The sequence below is a fragment of the Oryx dammah genome, unplaced genomic scaffold, assembly GCF_014754425.2.
Source record: "Oryx dammah isolate SB20612 unplaced genomic scaffold, SCBI_Odam_1.1 HiC_scaffold_25, whole genome shotgun sequence".
Lineage (NCBI taxonomy): Eukaryota > Metazoa > Chordata > Mammalia > Artiodactyla > Bovidae > Oryx > Oryx dammah.
In genome coordinates, this window is record NW_024070209.1 from 93,010,731 (window position 1) to 93,022,835 (window position 12,105).

At 37.2% G+C, this 12,105-nt stretch overlaps 1 protein-coding gene across 4 annotated transcripts in view; it reads left to right on the forward strand.

The window, feature by feature from the left end:
• The window catches only part of RABGAP1 (RAB GTPase activating protein 1), a 161,533-nt gene that overhangs the window by 59,441 nt on the left and 89,987 nt on the right, over positions 1-12,105 (forward strand). For all 4 annotated transcript variants that reach the window (XM_040225081.1, XM_040225080.1, XM_040225082.1 and 1 more), the window contains 2 exons: positions 6,599-6,773; positions 10,600-10,693. In XM_040225081.1, coding sequence (XP_040081015.1) covers positions 6,599-6,773; positions 10,600-10,693 — 269 coding nt within the window. The remainder of the gene's footprint in view (positions 1-6,598; positions 6,774-10,599; positions 10,694-12,105) is intronic.

Sequence of the window (12,105 nt, forward strand, 5' to 3'; positions counted from 1 at the left end):
ATTTTTAAAGCATACCTAGAAGGCTGACCATTTCTTACCACCTAGATTACGTTAACTTCATCCGAATCATTGTTTTTACTTAGATTATTGGAATATCTTTTTCACACATCTCCCTATTTCTATTTTTGTGACCTTTTGATATATTCTTAATATGGCAGCCTAGTGTCAAATTGCATCATTCTTCTGCTCAAATTCTCTAATCCTATTTTACTCCACAAAATCCCGAGTCCATGTAGTGCGTTATAAGACCCTATCTGATCTGCTGCCTATTGTAAACTAATTCCTCTTACCTCTTGCTTCCTCTGCTCTAACCATGCTCTTAGTGAATGAGTGAGTGAAGTCGCTCAGTCGTGTCCAACTCTTTGTGACCCCGTGAACTGTAGCCCACCAGGCTCCTCTGTCCTTGGGATTCTCCAGGCAAGAATACTGGAGTGGGTTGCCGTTTCCTTCTCCAGGGGAACTTCCTGACCCAGGGATCAAACCCAGGTCTCCCACATTGCAGGCAGACACTTTAACCTCTGAGCCACCAGGGAAACCCAACCATGCTCTTAGGGCCTTTGCTATTAACTGTTCCTTTTACTTCAGATGCTCCTCCCTGGATTCCACTTGCTGTTATTCACCTCCTTCAAGTCCTCAGGTCTTCTTCAGGTCTTTGATTAGATTTCTTAGCAACTCCTCACCACCCCCATTTAACACTGCAGTTTGCCCAGTTACCCACTGGTACTGCCAGTTCCCTCTCTGTTGATAAACTTAAAAAAGATTTTTTTACATACAAGGGTGTTAGCTTCTAATATACTGCAAAATGATCTTCCCTGGTGGCTCAGAGGTTAAAGCGTCTGCCTGCAATGTGGGAGACCTGGGTTTGATCCCTGGGTCGGGAAGATCCCCTGGAGAAGAAAATGGCAACCCACTCTAGTACTCTTGCCTAGAGAATCCCATGGACGGAGGAGCCTGGTGGGCTACAGTCCACGGGGTTGCAAAGAGTCGGACCCGACTGAGCGACTTCATTTCATACTGCAAAGTATACTTTTTTTTTGGTTTATTAAGTGTTTTTAGTGTTAGAAATCTCCTAAAGCAATATTTCTAATCTGTTCTGTTCACTGATTTACCCCAAACATCTTGAACATAATTAGTTCTCCAAAAAATTTATGAATTTTATTTCATGTAACATTGAAATTCCATTATACAAGATTATAATATTGTATGTGGATTTATCTGAATATACTTTTCTGTAGCAAGAAGTATTTTAGTTCCAGTGTGTCCAAGTTAGCCCTTTTAGTTATAGTTAGAAAAAGGTAACAAGCAGAACAGGAACTTCTTTTCAGTGTTATCTTAAGAGACAAAAAGTAAACCTGGGTCCCAGATCTTTACTGTGACAAGAGCAAAGAAAGGATTATAGGATTATCATCTAGAACTTGGCTTTTGAGTCGCAGTACATGGATCTTTCCTGGTGGTTCAGAGGTTAAAGCGTCTGCCTGCAATGAGGGAGACCTGCGTTCGATCCCTGGGTCGGGAAGATCCCCTGGAGAAGAAAATGGCAACCCACTCCAGTACTCTTGCCTAGAGAATCTCATGGACGGAGGAGCCATGTGGGCTACAGTCCATGGGGTTGCAAAGAGTCAGACACGACTGAGCGACTTCACTTCACATGGATCTTACCATTAACTAGCTTTAGCTAGACTTTGAGCAAGCTCCTTCAACTCTCTGGGCCTCAGTTTACTCAGCTGTGAAATGGCAGTGATAGAATCTTCCTGATAGTGTTATTGTGACAGTAGGTGAGAAACTGTATAACGTACTTGGAACAGGTCCTGGCACATACATGTTCTTCATGCATTTTAGCTATTATTATTGGGAGGGATATCAGTGGGACAGAAAAAAACTTAAGTCATGCAATCAGAACAGCACTGATTATTTAGTGGTTAGCATCAGGGAAAGAATGCTTCAGAAAGAAAACCAATTTGCAAGCATTATTTTACAAGTTTAAAGAGTAGGTAGAAATGATTCTTATAGTTTATAGAGTAGGCACTAGCCAGCAAATTGTCTATTTTTTGTATATGCTACAAATACAAATTTGTATAAATTTGTATATTAAAAAATTATTCTCCTTAAACAGGATTCTGTTTCTTTTATCTTAGTGAATATAAAATAAGATTACCCTGATCTTGCTTTTACCTTGAGGACTTATGTTATACAGCTTTTGATTCAAAGATTGCATAGGTTTACAGGAATATTTTTTCTGTGCTTTGATCTAGAATAATGTATCTAACAAGGCTAACAAATGACTTGTCAGCGTAGACTAGGCAAAAATATAATGTATGCCTGAGACTTCGCCTGATAGACTATTCTAGACTCATTGCTAAAGTTACAAGCTAAACATAGGCTGAGTTGTCAATATTTTCTTTGCAAAAAGTTGAAGTTTATATGTAGAAGATGGGAGCAGAGCAGGGAATTCCTAAGAATAATCTCTCATTTTCTCCTTATATGGATGTCTTGGGGGTAGGTGTGAGGGGTAGTCAGTTGAGGGCAGAAGAGAGAGAGTATAAACAATTTGAACAGTTTTCTCCTGTCTTAGCGCACTTAGGACACTCTTAATTCTCATTCATTCTAACATAATCTAAGTTTATTAATTTCTTCTTTTACATTGTTGGCTTTAAAAATTAATAGCAGCTGCCACTAACTGCAGCCCTCTTGTGCCAATCATTGGACTAGCTACATTTTCTGTCTCGTAATTTCCATAGTGATCCATATTCCATAGTGAGGATAGTGTTTATATTTTATAGATCCAAAGATGTAAAATAGATTTTTATAGGATGTCGTGTGAACAAGATTCATACCATAAGCCTTCTAAGAGTGTTAGCCAGGGTTATTCCCATAGAAATGTACTTCTCTTGTCTTTCTATAAGAGCATTTTGGGGACTTAAGTCAAATTAAACATAATTTGAAATTTTAACCTCTTTGCAGTTCTCACTGACAGAAAAGGAAACTGCTACAGACAAAATTTCTTAAATATTCAATATATAGTATCTGTTTTTTCCATAAGTATGGGAAAACATGGGGAAGGAAATGGCAACCCACTCCATTATTCTTGCCTGGAAAATTGCATGGACAGAGGAGCCTGGCGAGCTACAGTCAATGGGGTCGCAAAAGAGTTGGACACATCTTAGCAGCTAAACAGCTTGGGAAAACAATTATAGAAATGTTATTAAAAATGCATGTTTAAAAATTTATTCTTTTTCCTTTCCCTAAAATTATCTGGTGACTCAGTAGCTCCTTTTTAGCCTGGAATGCTTCCCAACTGTGGGAATTCTATATTAAGATGGCATCATATTAGAGAAGAAACTTTTAAAATTAGTGAGGAAAGAAAGAGGAAGAAATGGTCCAAAGACTAGATTTTCCAGCAGTAACATAAGGTGAATAAAAGACCAACTAATCATTCTTAAATTCTTAAAATTATAGAATTACAGAGTTTTCATTGCTAAAGACACTGTAGAGGTCTTAAAATGTTTTATAAAGTTATTATTTTATAAATGAAGAAGCTGATGTCTGAAAGATTAAGTGATGTGTCCAGTGTTCATAGACAAGTAATTAGTATAACCATCCATATTAGAAACCCAAGCTTCTATCTGTGTGTGTACTTGCTGTGTGTGTGCGTGCGCATGTGCGCTCGCATTCAATCGCATCTGACTCTCTGTGACCCCAGGGACTGTGGCCCACTAAGTTCCTCTGTCCATGTAATTTTCCAAGCAAGAATACTGGAATGGGTTGCAATCTCCTACTCCAGGGAATCTTCCCAACCCAGGGAGCAAACCCAAGTCTCTTGCATTGGCAGGCAGATTCTTTACCACTGTGCCGCCTGGGAAGCCTGTGACCTGGGAAACCTGTGTGTATGTATACATGGACATACTCACCCATAGGCAGTATTTCACTGTACCTCTCAAGGTAGAAAATGCTTTCTGTGCTAGAACTCTTGAACTGCTAGATCAGGAGCCACAGGTTACTGAACTATTCCTGAGATGTATGATAACTTGGTTAAGATCATAACTACTAGATTTCTCTTTTGTAAAAGTAGATTTTTCTTTTTGCATTTAACAAATCATCTTGACTCCATATTTATCTGACTTCCAACGGGCATATTTGCTCTGATCACTATTACTCAAAGGGGAGTTCAAGGTGAAGAGCAGGGGTTGTTAACGTTTATATAGTTTCTGGGGAAAAAATTTTTAAAGGTAAAAGTTATGTCGATCTTTGAACTGTTTTAGAAAGCAATTGACTAATGTTTTAGAGAATAATTTAAGCAAAACAAAAGTAAATTCTTTGACCTATCAAAGCATAAGATTTGAAAGTTAAAAATCATAATTGCAAATTTAGAATGAACATATGTCATAGATTTTAGTATAATTCATTAAGTAATTGAGGGAACGAGTAAGATGGTAAAACTGGTTCCAAGTATTTGAGGAACTTGAATTTATGTAGTCTTTTCTTAGAAAAAAAATTAGAACAAGATTGGTGGGATAGAAACAAAACTGTTTAATGTACTGTAAGTAACCTTTGGGTTATTTTTTCTGTTGGATAGAAATTATTTGTTTAGTTATTGGTCACAAACCTACAGGTTAATATGTAATTTGAGAGTCTGGGTCCTTTAATTAATAGTAAGTAATTAAGTCATTTGTTCATCTTGAAAATTAAATAATCCTTTGTACATGTTAAAACAGCCCATCTGGATCTGTGCGTCAAATCTGGCCTGACTGGTTTGCATAAAAAAAATTTTGAAACATACTCACTGCCTATGGCTGTTCTTGCACCATAATGGTAGAGTTGAGGAATTGCAGCAGAGACTACTGGCCCACATAAACTAAAATATTTACTGTTTGGCCCTTCACAGAAAAGTTTACTAACTACTTAATTAAACAGTGCTTCAGGATGCTATTGAAAGGACCTGTTGCTACTATCGGAGAAGGCGGTGGCACCCCACTCCAGTACTCTTGCCTGGAAAATCCCATGGATGGAGGAGCCTGGTGGGCTTCCGTCTGTGGGGTCGCACAGAGTCAGACACAATTGAAGCGACTTAGCAGCAGTTGCTACTATGTTAGCCTTCTAGGATTGGGGTAGTTTTTCTTAACCCAAATAAACGTTAAGTTGGTAATATCTGCTCTCTGCCTGATATTTCTAATGAACCTCTTATTGCCCTACCCCTTCTGTATCTTTACTTCATGCATGTATATCTTTCTCTTTGGTGTTGCTACCTTCCTATTCTAGCTTTCTCTGTTTCTTTTCCTACAGTTCTCTCTTTTCCTCCTGCTCTGTATTTCACTCTTTTTTTTACTCCTCCTTAAACTGACTGTAATATGGAATATTAATGTATTTAAATATTGTACTGCTAAAATTTTATATTCTCAATTTTTTTTTTAGGTCAGTTTAAAATGTTATGTAGTTCAGTTCAGTTCAGTTCAGTTGCTCAGTCGTGTCCGACTCTTTGCGACCCCATGAATTGCAGCATGCCAGGCCTCCCTGTCCATCACCAGCTCCCGGAGTTCACTCAGACTCACATCCATTGAGTCAGTGATGCCATCCAGCCATCTCATCCTCGGTCGTCCCCTTCTTCTCCTGCCCCCAATCCCTCCCAGCATCAAAGTCTTTTCCAGTGAGTCAACTCTTTGCATGAGGTGGCCAAAGTACTGGAGCTTCAGCTTTAGCATCATTCCTTCCAAAGAAATCCCAGGGCTGATCTTCAGAATGGACTGGTTGGATCTCCTTGCAGTCCAAGGGACTCTCAAGAGTTCTCCAACACCACAGTTCAAAAGCATCAATTCTTCGGCACTCAGCCTTCTTCACAGTCCAACTCTCACATCCATACATGACTACTGGAAAAACCATAGCCTTGACTAGACAGACCTTAGTTGGAAAAGTAATGTCTCTGCTTTTCAATATGCTGTCTAGGTTGGTCATAACTTTTCTTCCAAGGAGTAAGCGTCTTTTAATTTCATGGCTGCAATCACCATCTGCAGTTTTGTGCTTGCCTCAAGATAAACCCAAAATGCAAAACAACTTCAGTTATCAAAAATTTTGTGAACTCCATTAATCTGTTTTCTGTCACTTACCTCTCCTCCCACCCCCCAGCTGTAGCTTTCAGTTGAAGAAAATTTGCCTGTTCTGTTATCACTAGGCTAAAGGATTTGGTGGTAGGGGCATGGAGATAAGACATTCTTAGTTTTAAACTGTATGTTTTAGATCATTTCTAAAACATTTTTTATGTACAGTTGTATATAGGAAACCTTGAGCAAAATTTTAAGGTAACTGGGAAGCTACAGAACAGGTAACATTTTAAGTTAACTTACTAAATATTGGTAGTTGGATGTTTGATGATACAGTCTAAATACAGTAAATAAAATTGCAGAATTAGAGTCCTATTCAGTAAATATCCTATTTTCTTAAGGGTTTTAAGCCTAAACATATGTTTTTCTGCTTAGAAAAGGTTACATTTAGTTTAGATATTCAAAGTAATACCTTTTTACTCTCAGATCCTACGTAAAATCAGAAGTAGTGCTCAATTTAAAAAAAAATTTTATCGCTTGATAAATAATGTGTTTTCCTCTTTAAGATAAAGCAAAAGGAGAGAAAGAACAATACTGACACTTTATACGAAGTTGTATGCTTGGAAAGTGAATCAGAAAGAGAGAGGAGGAAAACTACAGCCAGTCCCTCAATTCGCCTGCCACAGTCAGGATCTCAGAGTTCAATGATACCTTCTCCTCCAGAAGATGATGAAGAGGAAGGTAAATTGTAGGGAAAACTTAATTTCTATTTTGGGTGGTGGACTATACAGACCATTACAGTTTTATCAGTGAAGTGATAAAGTGACATAGTGTTTTGAATACTTTTAATAAATGTTTATGAGTGTCTATGTAAAGGACTGTGGGAGATAAAAAATGATTGCCATAAGACTTTCTTTGAGGTAATTATAGCCAAGTTAGAAAAAATGAGATTTATAACTAGTGCTTTTTTTTAAAAAAAGAATCAGTCTCTGCTAGCTTAGTGAATTAATACAGCACATTTTTAGAGCAAATTTGAGACAGCTTCTACCTAAATAAATATTTCCCTCTCAAATGATTTATACATTATTAGATTTTCATACTGATAAATACTAGGAATCAACAGTTCTTTTTTTTTTTTTTTTTCTGTTTTTTTCATGGTTATGTGTATGAATTGTTCTGTCAGTTCCGTGTCAGAGTGAGAAATGGAGGGAAGGAATACAGGAAAAATGAAAGTTTGGAAGACATTTTGTACCAGAGCTTTATTTTTAAGGGCAAAAACAAGTTGATTATGAAAAGTCATAAGAGGTATGCATCTATGTGAGGTTCACAGGGAGTGTTCTGGAAATTCATAGGAGAGAATTCAGTTTTCATTGTGGAGTGTGTGGTGGAGCACCATGACACTTTTTTAAGCTGGAACTTTTAAAGTGCAGGGAGAATTCAGAGATAAATGTGCTGGTTTGGGCACTTCTGGCTAAAAAAAGTACATTAACAAAAGCATCAGGGTGATAGGCGTGTTTGATTTGGGTAGAAGAAATATGTGTCCATAATTATATGTACTTTTTCCAAGTTTAGAGCAAGTGCTGACTTCCCAATTCCTGTTCTTCCCCATAACTTCTACTTCTCCTATAATCAACTTAGGATCATTTATTGGCAGTGTTAATGGCCACCAGTTGCTAGATGCTTAGTGTGGTAGACAGACACTTTATGAAGTAAAATAATACTTTGTTTATATAATCCACACAAATTCCTGAAAAATAAGACTTATTTTGAATATAAGGAAAGTGAGTTTGCCCAGTGTCACAATATTCTAGAAGTTGGCAGGGAGGATTTTAATCCAGGTTTGTGAATTAGCAGTCTGAGCTCTATTGTGTTATCATATTCACATAAAGCATTTTGAAGTGCAAAGAAGGCACAATTGTTTTTGAAAAGTTAGCATACAATTTAGAGTCTCCTGCAGAAACAACTCCGATGGCACCCCACTCCAGTACTCTTGCCTGGAGAATCCCATGGACGAAGGAGCCTGGTGGGCTGCAGTCCATGGGGTCTCGAAGAATCAGACACGACTATGCGACTTCACTTTCACTTTTCACTTTCCTGCATTGGAGAAGGACATGGCAACGCACCCCAGTGTTCTTGCCTGGAGAATCCCAGGGATGGCGGAGCCTGGTGGCCTGCCGTCTGTGAGGTCGCACAGAGTCGGACACAACTGAAGCTACTTAGCAGCAGCAGCAGAGACAATTTAAGTCATGTTTTAAGGCCAGGAAGGGTGAAATTGTTCCTACTGTTTGAGATTGACTATATAACTGGATCTGGTGACTTGCAGTTTTCCTTTATGTCAACATTGCATAAGATGCAGAGCAAATAAAAATTTACAGAACTTTCCTCCCTTTAAGACTTGGCAATGAAAAAAAAATGCCAAAAGTTCAGAAAGACACACCATTTATTGTGAAAGCAGAGACTGTTCAAATCTCCGTATTATAGATGTTAATCTACCAGTTAAAAAGAAATTTGGGCCCAGCTAATAGATAACATTGGGACTGAGATGTAGTTCTAGTCTATAATAGGCATGGTGTTTTTAATATAATTGAGGGGATTCAGAAGGCCTCTACTGACAGCACTTAACTGGGGAGAGAGAAGGGCTAAGGGCAGGCAGCAGTCCATGGGAGAATCAGGATCATTAGAACACAAGCTCTGTAAAGGCGGAGAGTGTGTCCTTTTCTGCTCCATGTTGTTTCTGTGGTGTGTAGTCCAATTCCTGGTATATAATAAATGCTCAGTAAATATTGGCAAGATGAAGCCTTCTAGATCCATTTCCATAGTGAAAAGTTAATGACGAGACTGCAGCCATACCATTGTTTAATTCTGTGTAATCCAGTATACAAACCAAGGAAATTGGTTCTGTTGTGATGTTTGCTCCCTGAAAAGGAATGGCTATAGTCCTCTAAAGAGCCTCCTTATCCATGGGCCATTTGTGCTCACAGGGCAGGAAGCCAGCAGTTATAAAGGGGAGGTGTTCAGAAGCAACATTCTGAACACATCTAAACAGTAAAAGAGAATTTTGTAAGATAAGTCTTCCTAATATCTTTAAAGGAATTATCTCTTGTAAATTTTAATATGTTTTAAAATAGCTGCCTCACCCAAAGACATTGTGTTATATTAACATTTTTAATGAGTGGAGAATTACTTGAGGCATTTAGAGTACGGCCAACTCTGGAAAATAGTGAAGTAGAGGGACGTTATCTCAGTGCCCTTGAGCCTTTCTCTTTTCCTTATTCATCTGCAGAGGTCTCGCTTATATTCAGTCTGTCTTCTTCCCGAACTCATTGTGAAAACTGCTGATAATGTTCAAGACATTATAATATAAATAAGTTTAGTAATAAATATCCTGGATTTCTGAGCCTTTAAAATCAGTACTTTCAGATAGACTATCACTAACGGGATGCCAATTCATGATGTAATCATCAAGAGATGTTAAGATCCAAACTTTTCTTTTTAAGATATAAGGTTTTTAAAGGCAGGTTAAACAAAAACATTTAGAAACAGCATTGATTGACCTGACATGGAAACAAGTACTGTTTTACCCAACTAGTGCAGATGTCAGATGGTAAAACCATTTTGGGTGGCAATTTGTCATAAGTTTCAGAACCTTAACAGCATGCGTTTTTTTTTTTAACTCAGGAAGTTCCCTTCTGGCATATACCCAATAAAAGCATTGAGATCTGTTCATCCTAATACTGTTTGTAGCAAAAAGTTGAAAACTCCCTAAGTGTCCAACAAAGAAGATTAAGTAAATCTTATTTTCCCACTACTTTCATTAAACTTTTTTCAGTTCTCTCACATTCCTTTATCATTGTCACATTTTTCATTGTCTTTAAATCTTATAATCCTTAAATTTGTATTCAGATTTACATTTCCTGATTACTTGAACAAAGTTTGAAATGATTCATCTTGGTCCTTTTTAAAAAATATTTTTATGCCTTCTGATAATCCATGCCAGTATAGAAAATTTAGAAAGTCATAAAAACATAAAAAAGGAAAGAAAAAAATCATAGCTCTGTAAGATTTAGTTCTTACTTTAATTTTATGTGCACTTAATATTTTGCCAGATCATTATGTTAAAAAGTGTCAACACAAGTTTGGATTGTAAATGTATATCAAAATTTATTCAAATACTCTCTGCTTTTCTATTTTGGAAACTTATGTGCATGTGCTTTGTGCTTTTAACTGTTATACATAAGACTGCTATATATTTTCATGTATGACATTGTTTGCTATGAAACAGGCAAGAGAACATACCATACTTTGAGTCCTATCATTTTATAGTCATATGGCTCTTTGTTCAGTTGACATTATATAGGCATATATGAAAAGCAAGAGAAAGAGTTTCAGCAACATTCCACGTAGGGCCATTTTTACTTTTCTTGTATTTATGACTATGCTAAGAGAGAAGTTATGATACTGTGCTCCCAATGAAATCTTTCAAATTTGACTGTTACATTTCCAGGTCATTCTTCTGGCTAGCATAGCCACCTCTATTATCATTTTTTGTGTGTTTTGTTTATTAAAGATAACGATGAGCCTCTCTTGAGTGGATCTGGTGATGTATCCAAAGAATGTGCAGAAAAAATTCTTGAAACATGGGGAGAACTGCTGTCTAAATGGTAAGTTGTGATAGAATAATTCTCCTTTCCACCTGCAGTTCTTATGTTATAGGTAGGGAATTTTGCCAAACATTTTTCAGTTTTGGAGCCAATATGAAAAACCTAAGTATGAGGTTCACATTCGAGAATCTCTGTTGGTAGAGGTTTATAAGGGTAGTGAAGTCGTGAAGATCTGAAATGAGCTTTCAAAATAATCAGAAACCTAGTAAGTTCTCATTGCTGCAGAAATATTTATGCAAACATGGAATCCATGGAGAAAATAAATAAGGTAAATAAGGAAAGAAGTCACTTATATTGAAGTGGGTAGGAATTGCCAACTGGTTAAGATAATACACAGTAGTTAAGGCAATATACAGTAATCAGGAAAGTTTAGAAGATACTCACACAATGCATAGAACCATGATAGAGACTGCAGTGGGATTTTTCCCTGTCTTTGTTATATGCCTCAAGTGACAGAGCAGAATGTTATAAACATGGTATATATTTATTGCTCTACCAATTACTAACACTTGTAAAATTCAGGAATTTCTCATCAGCTCAAGGGACAGTTTGATGACAGTGTTAAGCAATATCCTATAGACTGTCTAAAAAGAGTACACTACTTTCAGGTAATTTATTAGTGAAATCAGAGACATTCTGGTAAATCAGGTTGGTGAGACGTTTATGTCGTTTCCTTTTCCCACTGTGTAGGATGCCAGTATATGCTGAAAAGAGCTGAACTTGAAAAATGATCTGAGCAGTTTTCTGTTTCTGGCTTTCTAGTTCTTAGGGTTATCATACCAGCTCCCCATGGACCTGTTACTTGGAGTCTGATTTTTCTCTGAAGTTTTAACTGGTGAAACCTTCACTCTGTTCTTAGTAAAATTGTGTCTCAGCATTAAAAAAAAAACGTCATGCCCTTAAGGGATGGGACTGCAAATGGGCATCATCTGCTTCTAGCACTCTCACAAAACTTTACACTTTTGGGTAAAACACTCTCCAATTGGGAAATGTCAGATGTGTACAGGAGGAGAATGCAAACCAAAGCATGGTTTTAATAAATGACCTCTGCAGAAGCCCCCCCAGGGGAATAGTTCTCATTTATATTTTTATATTCCTTCAGCAATCAGGAGACAAACCTGCTGATGCTCTCATCACAATATATTTTCAGTTCAGTGAATTTGGAGTGTTTGGACTGCTGCTGGCAGAAATTCATCTGTATAAAAAGATTTCTGCTCTAAAATAGAAATGTAATTGAGTCTTGACATGGGTTATATAATAGTGTATGTAAAATTATTTAGATACAGCATTTAGACTCTGAATGCTCTGTTTTATAAAATGAACCCACCAGCGTTTGATACAATTGCTTGGAATTTGCTTAGTCATCAGGCTTTGTTTATCCATTTTGTTATTCTTTTGATGAAATGATATCC